Here is a 12826-nt window from a genome sequence, read left to right as displayed (position 1 = left end):
CCTATGTTTTTACAGTATAATTGTTTAGTGCTGTGACTTGGTACTTACAAGAGGCATAATGATGAATCAGGAGAGTGTGAATTCGTACCTTTTGGGAGGAATGGTTACAGTCCGAGGAAGCAGAGTGAGTGCGAATGCAGCTAAGGTCTGAGGATGGATTAAAGCTGTCCTGTTTATCTCCGCTGTCCTTGTTTTCAGATGATATCTGTGGGAGGGGCTTTCTCATCAGGAAATCATCCTCCTCCTCTTCACTGTCCATTTCCAAGGCCACGAGATTTGGGCTTAGTGAAAAAAGAAATATCAAATACTCAGATGTACCATCAAATCATATATTGTATAATTAGCATAAAGATGTATTATCTTTTAGATTGTATAGACAATGTTCTCTTTCCATGTCCATGTGTACTTCTCCTTATAAGGTAAGTAAACACCAATCAAAACCTTGGAAGTGTAAACATTTTATCACTTTTTTTCCAGAAGTAAGGATCCAATCGATAAACTAAAGCTTGTTTATAGTTACGTTTATGGCATTTAGCAGAAACCACTTTGCAACAACTAAGCAGTTTAGTATTCAGGGCCTTGTTCAAGGGCAGCTTGGTTGTGCTGTGATTACCAACATCTACCACCAGAAGTTTAACAACTGCTAGCATTTCCTATTCCAATAATAAATAAATAAAATTCATTAATTCAAAAAAAAGATGCTTACAATTATACAGTAAAAACATATGACAATGTGATTCAAGCGTTCCACCATAGTGAATGATGCGCATGATGTATTTTTGATTAAAATAAAACAGTTTTGGCAAATTGATGTGGCATAAAAGTTAGTTTGTGCTGTTATTGAAAAAATAAACAACTTTGGGATTTGGAGCAGTAACTCTGCTATTGTTCACATCATATCACCCTGTCGTCGAATGCTTGAGTTAAGAACTTTAAAACTGTGGGGTCTCGAATTGTAGCCTGTAGTTATGTGTATTATGTGTCTAATGATTTCCAACAGCTTATTAAAGACTGTTCGTTCTCTCTTTCCTAATGATCAGCTGCACACACTCACCTAATTTCATAAGATTCTGTAGGCGAGCCTGCATTGTGATTGTCGTGTTCATTGTGGCAGCTGCTGCGAAGGAAGCGGTCCAAGACCAGTCCTGGTGAAGAGATGGGGGAGAAATGAGCGAGGGATGGAGAGAAAGGATGAGAGAATGTACGCTGCTCTTTTGTTCCTTCGACTTTGACAGCAGGTGGTGTGACGGTGGCTGAGGGGCCATTTGTCATTAAGTCGTTGTTTAACTTTCTGTTCTGCTCATCGTTCTGCCATAAAAAAAGAAAAGGAGGGAAATTTAGGCTTGGACACATTGGTACATACAAGTACCAAAATGCAGTGCTTTAACCTTCCATTACTTTTGTTAGGATCAAGAAATCTACAGACGTTTAATCCCTGACCAAATTCTGAATTTAAGTGGAAAAAAATGACATCACTCTAAAAATAAAGATTAAACCTGTGTGCTGTTTATTTCATAATATCCAGCAAATCTAGAATTGTTCATTTACATTTAAACACTGTCTCTTTCTTATACACGCTCACACACACTCCCACACGCACACATAGGCCACACCTTTCCAGTGCGGTTCAGCATGGCTGTGAGTCTGGCAGCAGTGATGTCTGTAGGCTGAAGCTGGAAAGAGCTGGAACCTGAAGGAGAGGACAACTTCTCTGTGAAAGTACCAAAAAAAAAAAAAAAAGAAAATTCATTATATATATCACCCAAATGAGGATGGGTTTCCCTTTTGAGTCTGGTTCCTCTCAAGGTTTCTTCCTCATTACATCTAAGGGAGTTTTTCCTTGCCACAGTTGCCATGGCTGCTCATCATGGATACACATCGTTCACTGTTAACTGTTAAATTCTGTAAAGCTGCTTTGAGACAATGTCTGTTGTGAAAAGCGCTATAGAAATAAACTTCACTTGACTTGAATTAAAGCTGCTATATTTGGTACTGTGATGTATATTGAAATTCATCCTTTTTTTGGGTGCATGATAACATACCTTATACAAACAAATAGGTAACAAATTAAAAGGGGAGGGACCCTGTGACACTGTGAAAGCATTTTACCACCCACATACGACCCCCCACACAGGGCTCACTGAATAGCCTGATTATTTAGATATTGATATAAACTCATTTGCTCTCTAGATCCTAACTCATACACCTACAGGAGACTTCTGAAGCGATGTGTTGGCGCGTTCGTAGTGACTTTCATAAGTGACGCCAAAGCACACTGAGGCTGTTCTTTGGGCCAAACTCCTTAATAAAACACTTGATGTTGGTTTTTCCAATGTTTAATTTGTCATCCGTCTGTATGGCTGAATAAATCAGGTCAAAAATAAAAATAGCAGAACCACATTAGTGCCTTATTGTATAAATCCAGAACAAAATTATTATTTTAATACTGAACCCTATACAAGTGTATTTCAAGAAAAAATTTTCATTGCAATTTACTACATTAAACTTTTTAATGACTTAAAAGTCTTTGTAATGATCCAGCACTCATGTAAAAAAGATAAAATAGCATCAAACTTTTTGAAATAAACCGAGTTAAGGTGTGTTAAGAAGCATAAGGACACACATGAAGGAAGAGATTTATGGGCACAAGCAGGAAAGGACAGTCAACACTGAAGAGTCTGAGAAGGCAAGATAAATAATAAACATGTGTATCTTAGTCTCAAAGAGCCAAATAATACAAGTCTCTCAGTGTCTCCTCATGTCACGGAGAGAGAGAGTGTTTGATGTCTGGCTTGCTGTCTGGCTGGCCAATGTAAAGGAAATCCTGTTCATCCAAGGGGAATTTCCCTAAACATGCCATCAAGACTCAATAGTTGTAGCTGGTGTCAGTGGTATGTGTGTGTGTGTGCTTGTGTGTGTGTATATATGCATATAACCATATATGTGGTGTGTATGCAAATAAGCTTGTATGTGGTCTGTTCATATGCCTACATCCGAGTGTAGCGAAAAGCCCTGTGATTAATGTGTGTATTTTTCTAAAAACCCTGTGTCTGTGTGTGTGTGTGTGTGTGTGTGTGTGTGTGTGTGTGTGTGTGTGTGTGTGTGTGTGTGTGTGCATATATATATATATATATATATATATATATATATATATATATATATATATATATATATATATACATATATACATACAATAATCTCACATCTTCTGCCTTCACAAAACTACAAACAATGAATTAACCAGACAGAAAAGATTTACAACCGCTGCTCAGGAAAGGTATGTGTTCACTCTAAGGCGTCCAACAACAACGGAACGGTCTGATCTTGACGTCAGTGAAATAGATCCTCTTCTTCACAAACACACTCAAAAAACAAACAGTGTGTACTGAGCTTCCAGGGCAACTGAACATTCGTAAATAAAATCAAAGACCTTTTGTAACAAAGAGACACACACACACACAGGTCAAGGTGTAAGGAGCTCTTCTAATCTTGGACAACATGGCCATATTAGAGATGTTACTGCATGTTATATAAAGAAAAAAAAACAGAACGTGCCATCATAGTGGTGAACTATTATTATTTATTTGGAAACAATGGCCAGAAAGGCTTATATGGATGAGCATCAGGGTTGAGGTTGCCTAATGTAATACCGAAGTACCAAAACATGATAATGGCACTAATAAAACATCCATTCATTAATCCTTTGTAACAACCTGGTCAGGGTTATGCCAACAACTTAAAAAAAACTAAACTTAAAATCAATTATTCAACTAGAGTAATATAGCTGGGGATGAGGAACTGAAACAAACACTGAATCTGGACTTGTTGGCATTTCCTGGGGCACAGTAATAACCCCTTACACATTACTTCAGATTTAAATCTGAATACAGTTAAAAGATAAATGAAGCATTTCAATACACTTTAATAGAACCTGGTACTTATCATTCCAAAAAATTACATTAGGCACTAAAGCATAATAAAGTCTGACAGTACAAGGAGAGTGGTTGCTCGGTGGTTAAGGCTCTGGTTTACTGATCGGAAGGGTAAGGGTTCAAGCCCTGGGATCGCCAAGCTGCCACTATTGGGCCTTTGAGCAGGGCCCTTAACCCTCTGTACTCCAGGAGCACTGTATCATCTCAACAAGTTGGGATATGTGAAGAAAGAATTTCACTTTAATGTAATTCATATGTGAGAAATAAAAGCTCTTCTTCTATTGCTGCCTCATGGCCTCAAGTTATACTGTCATTTCTTGACCAATATTTAAATACAACCCACAGTTGCCATCCTGGAAAGTGGGAGGCACAATACTGTGATTTGATTAGACAAAAAAACTGGCTTAATTATTAATTCTCTTGTTTAGGTGAATAATTACTGTTTTGCCCCTGGAACATGTAAATACACTTCCATCCATTTTTTTTTATATATATATATATATCTTTCCACCTTTCCCTCAACCCCACCCCACCGATCTCTCCTTACCTGGTTTTGTCTTTCTCTTTAGTATCCTCACTTTAGGAAAGGAAGGCCAGGAGTAGTTAAAAGGAGAATCTGAATCAGAGTCCATTTTTGCTTAATTGTGTGTTTGACAAGAACAAAAAAAAAAAAATAATAAAATTTCTGTGAAACAAATCCAGCGCACGGAGAGAAATCCTCAAGAGTGATTCCCGAGACTGGAGGTGAAATCCAGTGTAGGCAGTGATGACTAGATGTCAGTGTGTGGTGCAAGAAGGTGGGCTCTTTCGACACTCTATACTCCCACGTTTTCGGTGCAGGGAAAAGTCAGACTTCCAATCGCCCTGGCCTGGCAAGAGGATTTTTTTTTTTTAACATAAGGTGTCCTGAAGAATCCACAAGGTCAGCCAAGGTTTAGGAATCATTAACCGGCCATGCAAATGAAGCCCCAGGAGGGTCTGTGAACATGCAGGAGGGCAAGAAGAATTAAATTCCAACACGAATACATCGCTACACTGTTCGGTTAAATATATACTCTAAACTCCCAGCGGTTTTCATGGGAATAAACAAGAACACGCAATTAACAGAAGCAACTAATATTAGCTTTCAAATAAAAACTAACAGACGGTAAAAACTGCAACTGGCATCACCCCTATTTCCGAACTGCATTCCGACAAAGCTGAGCTCAAATATATCTACTATCCTCAGCGCAAATTGATTTGCAAAGTACAAAGTCTCCAGAAGTGTCTGAGAAATATAGCTGAACACGCTTTAACCCAAATCATTCAGCAAACACACAACGTCTGATAAATGTCAGCAATCTGTGATGAGCGGAAACTCAATTTTCAATATTTATGTGCGAGCACGCTGCAGACTCGGCCCTCGGCCTCCTGATGGTCCAAAATCAACACACTGATAGCTCAGGCAGACCTGGAGTCCAACATGCTGAAAGTAGATTACAGCCATGTGTGTGTATGTGGGTATGTGTGAGTGAGTTTGGATAGTATTCTCTGCATGTGGTGGACTTCCTGTCTCTACTGAAAAGCCGCACGCTTTGCCATGCATATGCATGAGTGCTCTGTATAAGTCGACCTATAAGTGTGTGTGGGCTGTGTGCGTCCCTCAGCGGTTAAATGTCTGTGTCTTGATTATAATCCAGATCAATAGATAAGGTCAGTGTCTGGAAAAAAAAAAATGTCTCCAAAAGAAAAAGCAGAGCTCCATGGTAGGAAGTCAGACACGTGTCCGGTGGCTAGAAGTGTGTCTCGAGGTCGTGCGCAAAGAAAAAAATCTGCTAAATTCTCTCCAGACGTCTGAGTCACGTTTACACCTCTGCTTTCTGCCTCTGTTTGTCTTCTTCTGGTTCAGATTTTCTTTCCTCTATTTAGAGATAAATGTGCAGTGTGAGAGGATGGAAATATGTGCTGAAATTCCTGCACAAATTTGATAAAGAAAAAGTTCTTTAGACGCCTGTTTTCGGTTCTTTAAGACATTCAAGTTCGGCTGAGAAAAGTAGGGACTCCAATAAAGTCTTGGCTAAGCACTGAAGTCATGACTGCTTTTCTCTCTCTCTCTCTCTCTCTCTCTCTCTCTCTCTCTCTCTCTCTCTCTCTCTCTCCTTCGCTTTCTCTCTCAGACTATCCCCTTTTTTCTCTGTGTTCTTGGATTACATTCTACTGTGACTCCAAATGCTGCCTTAATAAATAAAAAAAAAATAGCAGAGATACCTCTTGCTGAAACCAGGACAGCAACACTAATAAAGTGTGTGTGTGTGTTTGTGTGTGTGTGTGTGTGTGTGTGTGTGTGTGTGTTCGTAAATTTACAACCTCTTCTCTTAGTAAGTAAGATGCACTAGGAAGTGCTTTCCCCTCCTTCATTCCTACAGCCGTGACCCTGACAACTTATAGGAAGTATTTCACATTGCCACGGTGACAAACTCCTCCCACTCAACATCCTCCTCCTCCTCCTCTGTCCGGTTTCTGGTGTTTATGAGTGTGGCTAAGATTGTGTTTCCACATCTGTACAGCAATGGCAGGCTGAGCATTTGGTACCTGGGACTTCAGTGGGGACTTACCCGACTTAGTTCACCTCTTAATACTACCATTATCTCGTCACGATTATAGAAACCATCAATACAATACAAAAATGCAATATAACAACGCGTGGCATTACAGAGAAAGAGAGGTATTTCACATATGGAGGGTGAATACCATTTTACTAAAGCAAGCTCCAAACCTCTACACTACAACCCCAACTGTGCACCTACATCATCTGGAGCAGTTTAGAATCAATATTTGTCTAATAACATGACAAAAACATTAAAAATGTAAATAAAATACAACCTACTCACCAGAGATGCAGACTCATAGTTTACACCACACCTCAGAGGCTGTAATACAGTGGTACCGCTCATAGGCACTGGTCTGGAAGTGGCAAACAAACCCATCCCAGGCTGAGACAAGCTAGCTAGCTTCGGGGTTGGCTAATCTCAACTCACAATGTCTAGCTTTTCTTGTAAATAGATTTTTAAGTATGTCCAAGACCAAATCAATTTCTCTTCCTCCGTCAGCCATTGTGGGCATAAAAAAAGTCTAAAGTCTAAGTCTAGAGGCTAAAATCTGATTGGACAAAAAAAATCTAATATCCACATACACGTACTGGAAGCAGTGCAGCCAAGAGAAACGCTAGAAAATAAAGAGAATAGACTGTTGGGAAAGTTAATACAATTTGATGGAACAAATATTAGAATTTAGGTTGTAAATGTAGATCAGTGTTTCTGATAGTGTTAAGACCAGCAGAGAAGGCCTTGCTGGCCCTGATGTCAAAACTTAAAATGTAAAAAATATATATATATTATAAAAAACATAAAATATGCCAATGGACAAGGGATCGTTTTATTCCAGATGTGCCCCAGTAGGAAAACAGATGCAATATCTGATATGATCACTATTTAACAATAATATGAAACTTTTTTTACTAAGACCAAAGAGAACACAGTTCTGACTTTTGGGTTACTATTTGCTCACATTTTCATCTGAATAAAAGTAAGTAAGCGAAAGTAAGTGGTAACAGATGGAAACACAGCATTGGCCTTTCCACTGTTCGATTTTTACGTTTCCTGTCTGACCGTTGCGTTGGCATTTAAAAAAGTGACCAGGCTACCATGAAATGGTGTGATAGAGCAGTTTATCATGAACTAGCACAAGGAGTTGAAAAAAGAGAAACCTGAAACATATTAAGTTACAGAACAGATCATCTTGAAGCCGAACTGGAGCTCCGCCCTCCACTCCCTCACCACTGGCATACCAACCTACTGAATGTATTAACATTCCTGTCTTTTGTGCAATTAGTGACAAGTTGGTGCTCATACGTGTTAAGAGAAACAATACCTTATGACACATTCATGTGTATTGAACATGAATCATTTTTAAAGGACCTCAATCTACTGCTCTTCAAAACAAGTCTAATCTAAACAACTGAAGGACCAGAAAAAGTTCTCCTAATATTTTAATCATGTTATTCTTTATGAATGAGAGTTTGGATAAAAAAATAAATAAAAGAAAAAATTACAAATACAAAAAAATTATAATTATAAAAACTCTATTAAAGTCAACAATTTTCAAGATTGAAGAATATTTTTAGTGGCATACATAGATATTCAACTACACATGTAAAATTTACATAAAAGATCGTTTGCAGAACATTAACCATAATACTAGCCAGAAAGCAACACATGGGAGTAAGGAAGTCTTCTTTCACACCAAAAAGGCCATTAAATCATAATTGTAAAAGGACAAGTGATACTGATTTGATACTAAAGTAATATATTGGTTCAAATTTGATATTTTTGACTGCCACATATCCTATTCATCATGTTTATGTTTTTTGTCTGCTTGACAGCCGACGCTTTAAAAAAATTTGCAACACCCTGAAACTAAGTTACAGTACAGTGTTCAGGGTTACAGAGAGGTTTACCAAAACGGGTTCCACTTGGAACAGACCTTGCAAGAGTCGATCAAAGAAATTGAGTCCTCGTGTCGAGCGTCAGGTGCAAAAGCTGCTTTAAAAAACAGATTTAATGAGTGCTGCCAGCATCGCTTTAGAGGTTGCAGAAGCGGAAGGTCCGCTTGTCAGTGATCAGACCATACGCCCCACACTGCAACAAGTTGGTCTGCATGGACGTCATCCCAGAAGAAAGCCTCTGAAGATGTTTTACAAGAAAGCCCACAAACAGTTTGCTGAAGACGACCTGTCCAAGAGCATGAATTACTGGAAGCATGTCCTGTAGTCTGATGAGACTTAGAAAAACTTGTTTGGCTCAGATGGTGTCCAGTATGTGTGGCGATGCCCTGGTGAGAAGAACCAAGAAACTTTTGTCTTGCCCATAGTCAAGCATGGTGGTGTGCTGCTGGTACTGAAGAGCTGCAGTTCATTGAGGGAAACATGGATGCCAACATGTACTGTGACATTCTGAAGCAGAACGTGATGCCCTTCCTTCAGCAACTGGGCCAAACGGCAATTTTCTAACATAATAACGACCCCAAACACACCACCAAGATGACAACTGCTTTGCTGAGTAAGCTGAAGGTGAGGTAAAGATACAGGCCTGAATCTTATTGAGCACCTGTGGGGCATCCTCAAGCAGAGAAGCACCAGGTGTTTAACATCCAGCAGCTCTGTGATGTCATCATGGAGAGGTGGAAGAGAATCCTAGCAACAACCTGTGCAGCTCTGGTGAATCCCATGCCCAGGAAGATTAAGGCAGTGCTAGATCAATTTTCGTTGCCAGCTATTTTGACAATAGTGGCTGTATGTTAAGTTATTTTTTTAGATGACAATAAATCTGTACTGCTGTAAATGCTGCACAATTGACTACTCTAAAATATATATATGTTTTATTTCTATAGTATTGTCCTATGAGAAAATACAGTAACGTTTTACTTAATTTTATAATTCATAAAAAAATTGGTTATGTGACAAATGCAATTCCACGATAAACCGGGGGCACGAGATTCGAACCGCCGTAAAGCGGGGATTACTGTATAACAAAATGGTTGCTGAAATGTAAGGGGTGTACTCACTGTATGTTGGGTGAAAGGAATACAGAACCAACATAGCTACAATTCCATACTTCAACACCACACAATTCAACAAAACAATGAGGTGAAGCATATGCACAAGCTCTGTAAGCGTTATTTAGAGAGCAAACAGCTCGTTGGGGTCGTATCTATTATGGAATAGCCTGCCCAGTCACCGCATATAAATCTACTGAACTGCGACGGGATGAAGTGGATTGGTCAGAAAGAAATATCCAACTAGCAAAGAACACCTTTTAGCTAGATCTTTGGAGAAATTAACTGTCTGGATGCCAAGAGTGTGTAAAACTACATAATACTTGCTAAGGGATGATTTTTCAATAAAAATAAAGTTTAACATCTGTACATTTGAATATTTGTTTGGTCAAGTTAAAAATTACGTAGTTTGTTGCATATAAACAAAAGGAACATGCATACAGGCTTTTTTAAACTTTTGACAGGCACCCTTAAAAAAAATAAAACATTTGTTTGAGAGTGGATTCATTCCTCCAAAAGGATTCTAATTGCAAAATGTAATCAGTGAGAATTGGGAGAAATCACTAATCACAGTTGTTCGCCAATCACTGATATCTCGGAGCTCATGTATGTGGAAGAGGGCAGACAATCCAGTGTTTCAGTGTGCTGTAGTGCTGCATATATCAGTGGAAGCTTTTTTGAGCCTTCACTGTCCCTGATTGGTAACTGTTTGGGATGTAACAATTAATCTTGATGATGTATAAATTTTATGTGAATTGTGAAAATGTGCAATATAAGCATTCTATTTATTATGCATTTGATATACTCACACTGAGTTTCAATTTCGACATAGCAAACAGATAAATCAAATTAAATTAAAAAAGAGCAAACGATTACATTAAGCAATTTATACACTAACTTGCCAGATATAAGAAACTGTCTACATCAAAAAATATGTGAAATATTAAAAATTACATTTACCCTTGCAACATGCATAGAAAAGTGCACTAAATCACAACTTCACTGGGTTCTTCAGGATCAGGTTTGGGAACCTTAGGTGCAGATAAAAAGATAATAGAATACCTGAATTAGATGGCGTGTGATTCTCTTCGTCTTCGTCCACAGAAAGAACAAGTTGTTCTTCAAAAACCTGACAATAAGATGACAAGTAGTCTAAACAATCTACTCCTTTAATTTTATTTTTAATTGTATTTATTCTGTGCATCTTTATAGTCTAAAGTGATTTTGATGTCAGGATGTCAGTACTTTCATGGTACAAAAAATTGCACAATTTCTAATTACTATAATGAATTCAGTCAGATGCACACAACCACCCAGACACACACTTACACTGTCCATACTTACACTGTCCAGAAGAACACAATCCCCTATGTTTGTCAGGCTGGTGAAACCTACAGATGAAAAATCCATAGAATATAAAAACCCATTGAATTAGCACTAGGGGGAAAAAGATCTAACCCAAACACAGATGCAACATCCTATTCTGTATCTGACAAAAAAAACAAACAAAAAAAAAACCTAAAAGAGATAAAGGTGGCTAGGATACCCTTTTAGACGGTGATCAATCTGAGCAAGTAGTGAGCATTTAGGTTAAAAAGGATACTGATCACATCAGGCAGCAAAGTCACACAAACACCTTGTGGATCGAAGCCAGAGCAGTAAAGCAGCGATCACTATGGTTACCAATGACAGGATGTGTGTGTGTGTGTGTGTGTGTGTTTGTGTGTATCTGTTAAATGTGTCTGGTAGCAAACCTAAATCTGCTTAAGCTCTGATTTGTATGTGATCTCATTCCCAATCATTCACCAATTTTTTTGCTAGCCATCAAAACACATTTCTGTCACCATAACTAACACAAGTTATTAGAATATAATCTAGTACAGTTATGGTCTACTGTGACATTTGTCATGTTATACAACCAACACAAGCACAACATTCTCTAGGCGCACAAGAGTAAAGAATGACAAGTGCTTTTGGCTAAACACAGGCTTCTTTTAAGGAGTTACATTCCCTACAGTCTGTCTGTTATACAGTAGCTGGGAAATAGCACAGTCCTATTCATGCTTATGAATGACAATCAAAGCAATTACGCTTGGGACTTGACATGAAAACACACACTTTTTTCCAACCATATATGGCTCTTCTCCAAACTGATACCACAAAGTTTGAGACACACAATTGTACAGGATGCGTTTGGATGTGGTAGCATACAATTTTCCCTTCACTTAAACTAGGAGACCCAAATCTGTTCCAGCATTTTATTGTCTCTGAGAACAAAGTGATCCCCATTAAGATATGGTTTACATGGTTTGAGTGGCCTGCTGTAGAGCTTTGACCTCAACCCTACTGGACACTTTTGGGATGAACTAAAATGTTAATGGCACCCCAGGCCTCCTCACCTTACCTATATCAGCACCTGACTTTCCTAACACCCTCATGGAGCACAAATCTACACAAGAACACTCCAAATTCTAGAAGAGTGGAGGTTCTTATAACAAAAAAATGGGAACTAATTTTGGAAGGCGATGTCCAAAAAGCACATACGAATCTTAAGGTTAGGTGTCTACAAACGTATGTCTATATAGTGCAAATAATAACAATTGGTACATTCCAAAAAGATGCAAATAGGAGGTTAAGTTTGTTGCCTCCCCAAAAGCTTGCCAAAAAGGTTCACAGAGCATCTGTTTGAGAATAATGTTTTTTGTATTTCAGAACAAGGATTCCACAGGACACACGTATTTATCTTTTATCAGTCACCTGTGAGGATTGGCATATGAATAAATACGTAAAATGCTGTGTTTTGCACTTACAGCATCCTTAGAATCAGCCATAGTGCTTTAAATCAGGGTACTAGTTTGTTTATATTTTGGGAAATTAAGTAAAATAACTGAATCTGAAAACAGCATAGACAAATAAATACTGACATCAAAATCTGGATTTTGGAGAATATGTATCAAAAGTATGAATCACACCAGCATCATCTATATAATGCATTAAAAACTGATTCTTTCTGAGCAAGTATGGACAGTCTGTTCAAATAAATATATCCTTTGGCCCCTGATATATTAGACATGTCTAGAAACCCAACAAGAGCAGTCTCACAAAAATCTTTGTGAGTGTGTGTAATAATGTTCATCCCACATCCTACCACAATGTCCTCTTGACTGAGCCAAATTTGCCTAATGTACCCCAACAACCCTGCTTAAACTAACTCACAGTGACAAAGAAAGGGGGGAGGGGTGGAATACAAGAGCGTACAAGAGCAGGAGAACGAGGTCAATATGAGTACAGTGAGAAAAAAG

At 38.4% G+C, this 12826-nt stretch overlaps 1 protein-coding gene across 9 annotated transcripts in view; it reads right to left on the bottom strand.

The window, feature by feature from the left end:
* arhgef28a (Rho guanine nucleotide exchange factor (GEF) 28a) overlaps window positions 1-12826 on the bottom strand; it is a 101205-nt gene that overhangs the window by 38519 nt on the left and 49860 nt on the right. For 6 of the 9 annotated variants that reach the window (XM_083531693.1, XM_083531697.1, XM_083531696.1 and 3 more), the window contains exons 8-12: window positions 10869-10915; window positions 10587-10653; window positions 1614-1711; window positions 1055-1308; window positions 89-281 (exon numbers count right to left, since the gene is read on the bottom strand). In XM_083531693.1, coding sequence (XP_083387819.1) covers window positions 89-281; window positions 1055-1308; window positions 1614-1711; window positions 10587-10653; window positions 10869-10915 — 659 coding nt within the window. Of the gene's footprint in view, window positions 1-88; window positions 282-1054; window positions 1309-1613; window positions 1712-4479; window positions 5993-10586; window positions 10654-10868; window positions 10916-12826 lie in introns of those variants that run through there. The other 3 variants (XM_083531695.1, XM_083531699.1, XM_083531701.1) reach the window with 2 other exon arrangements.

This window comes from Silurus aristotelis (assembly GCF_946808225.1).
Source record: "Silurus aristotelis genome assembly, chromosome: 26".
In the NCBI taxonomy this organism is placed as follows: Eukaryota; Metazoa; Chordata; class Actinopteri; order Siluriformes; family Siluridae; genus Silurus; species Silurus aristotelis.
The sequence above is the reverse complement of the archived record's forward strand: the minus strand, read 5'-3'. Positions and strand labels throughout refer to the sequence as shown.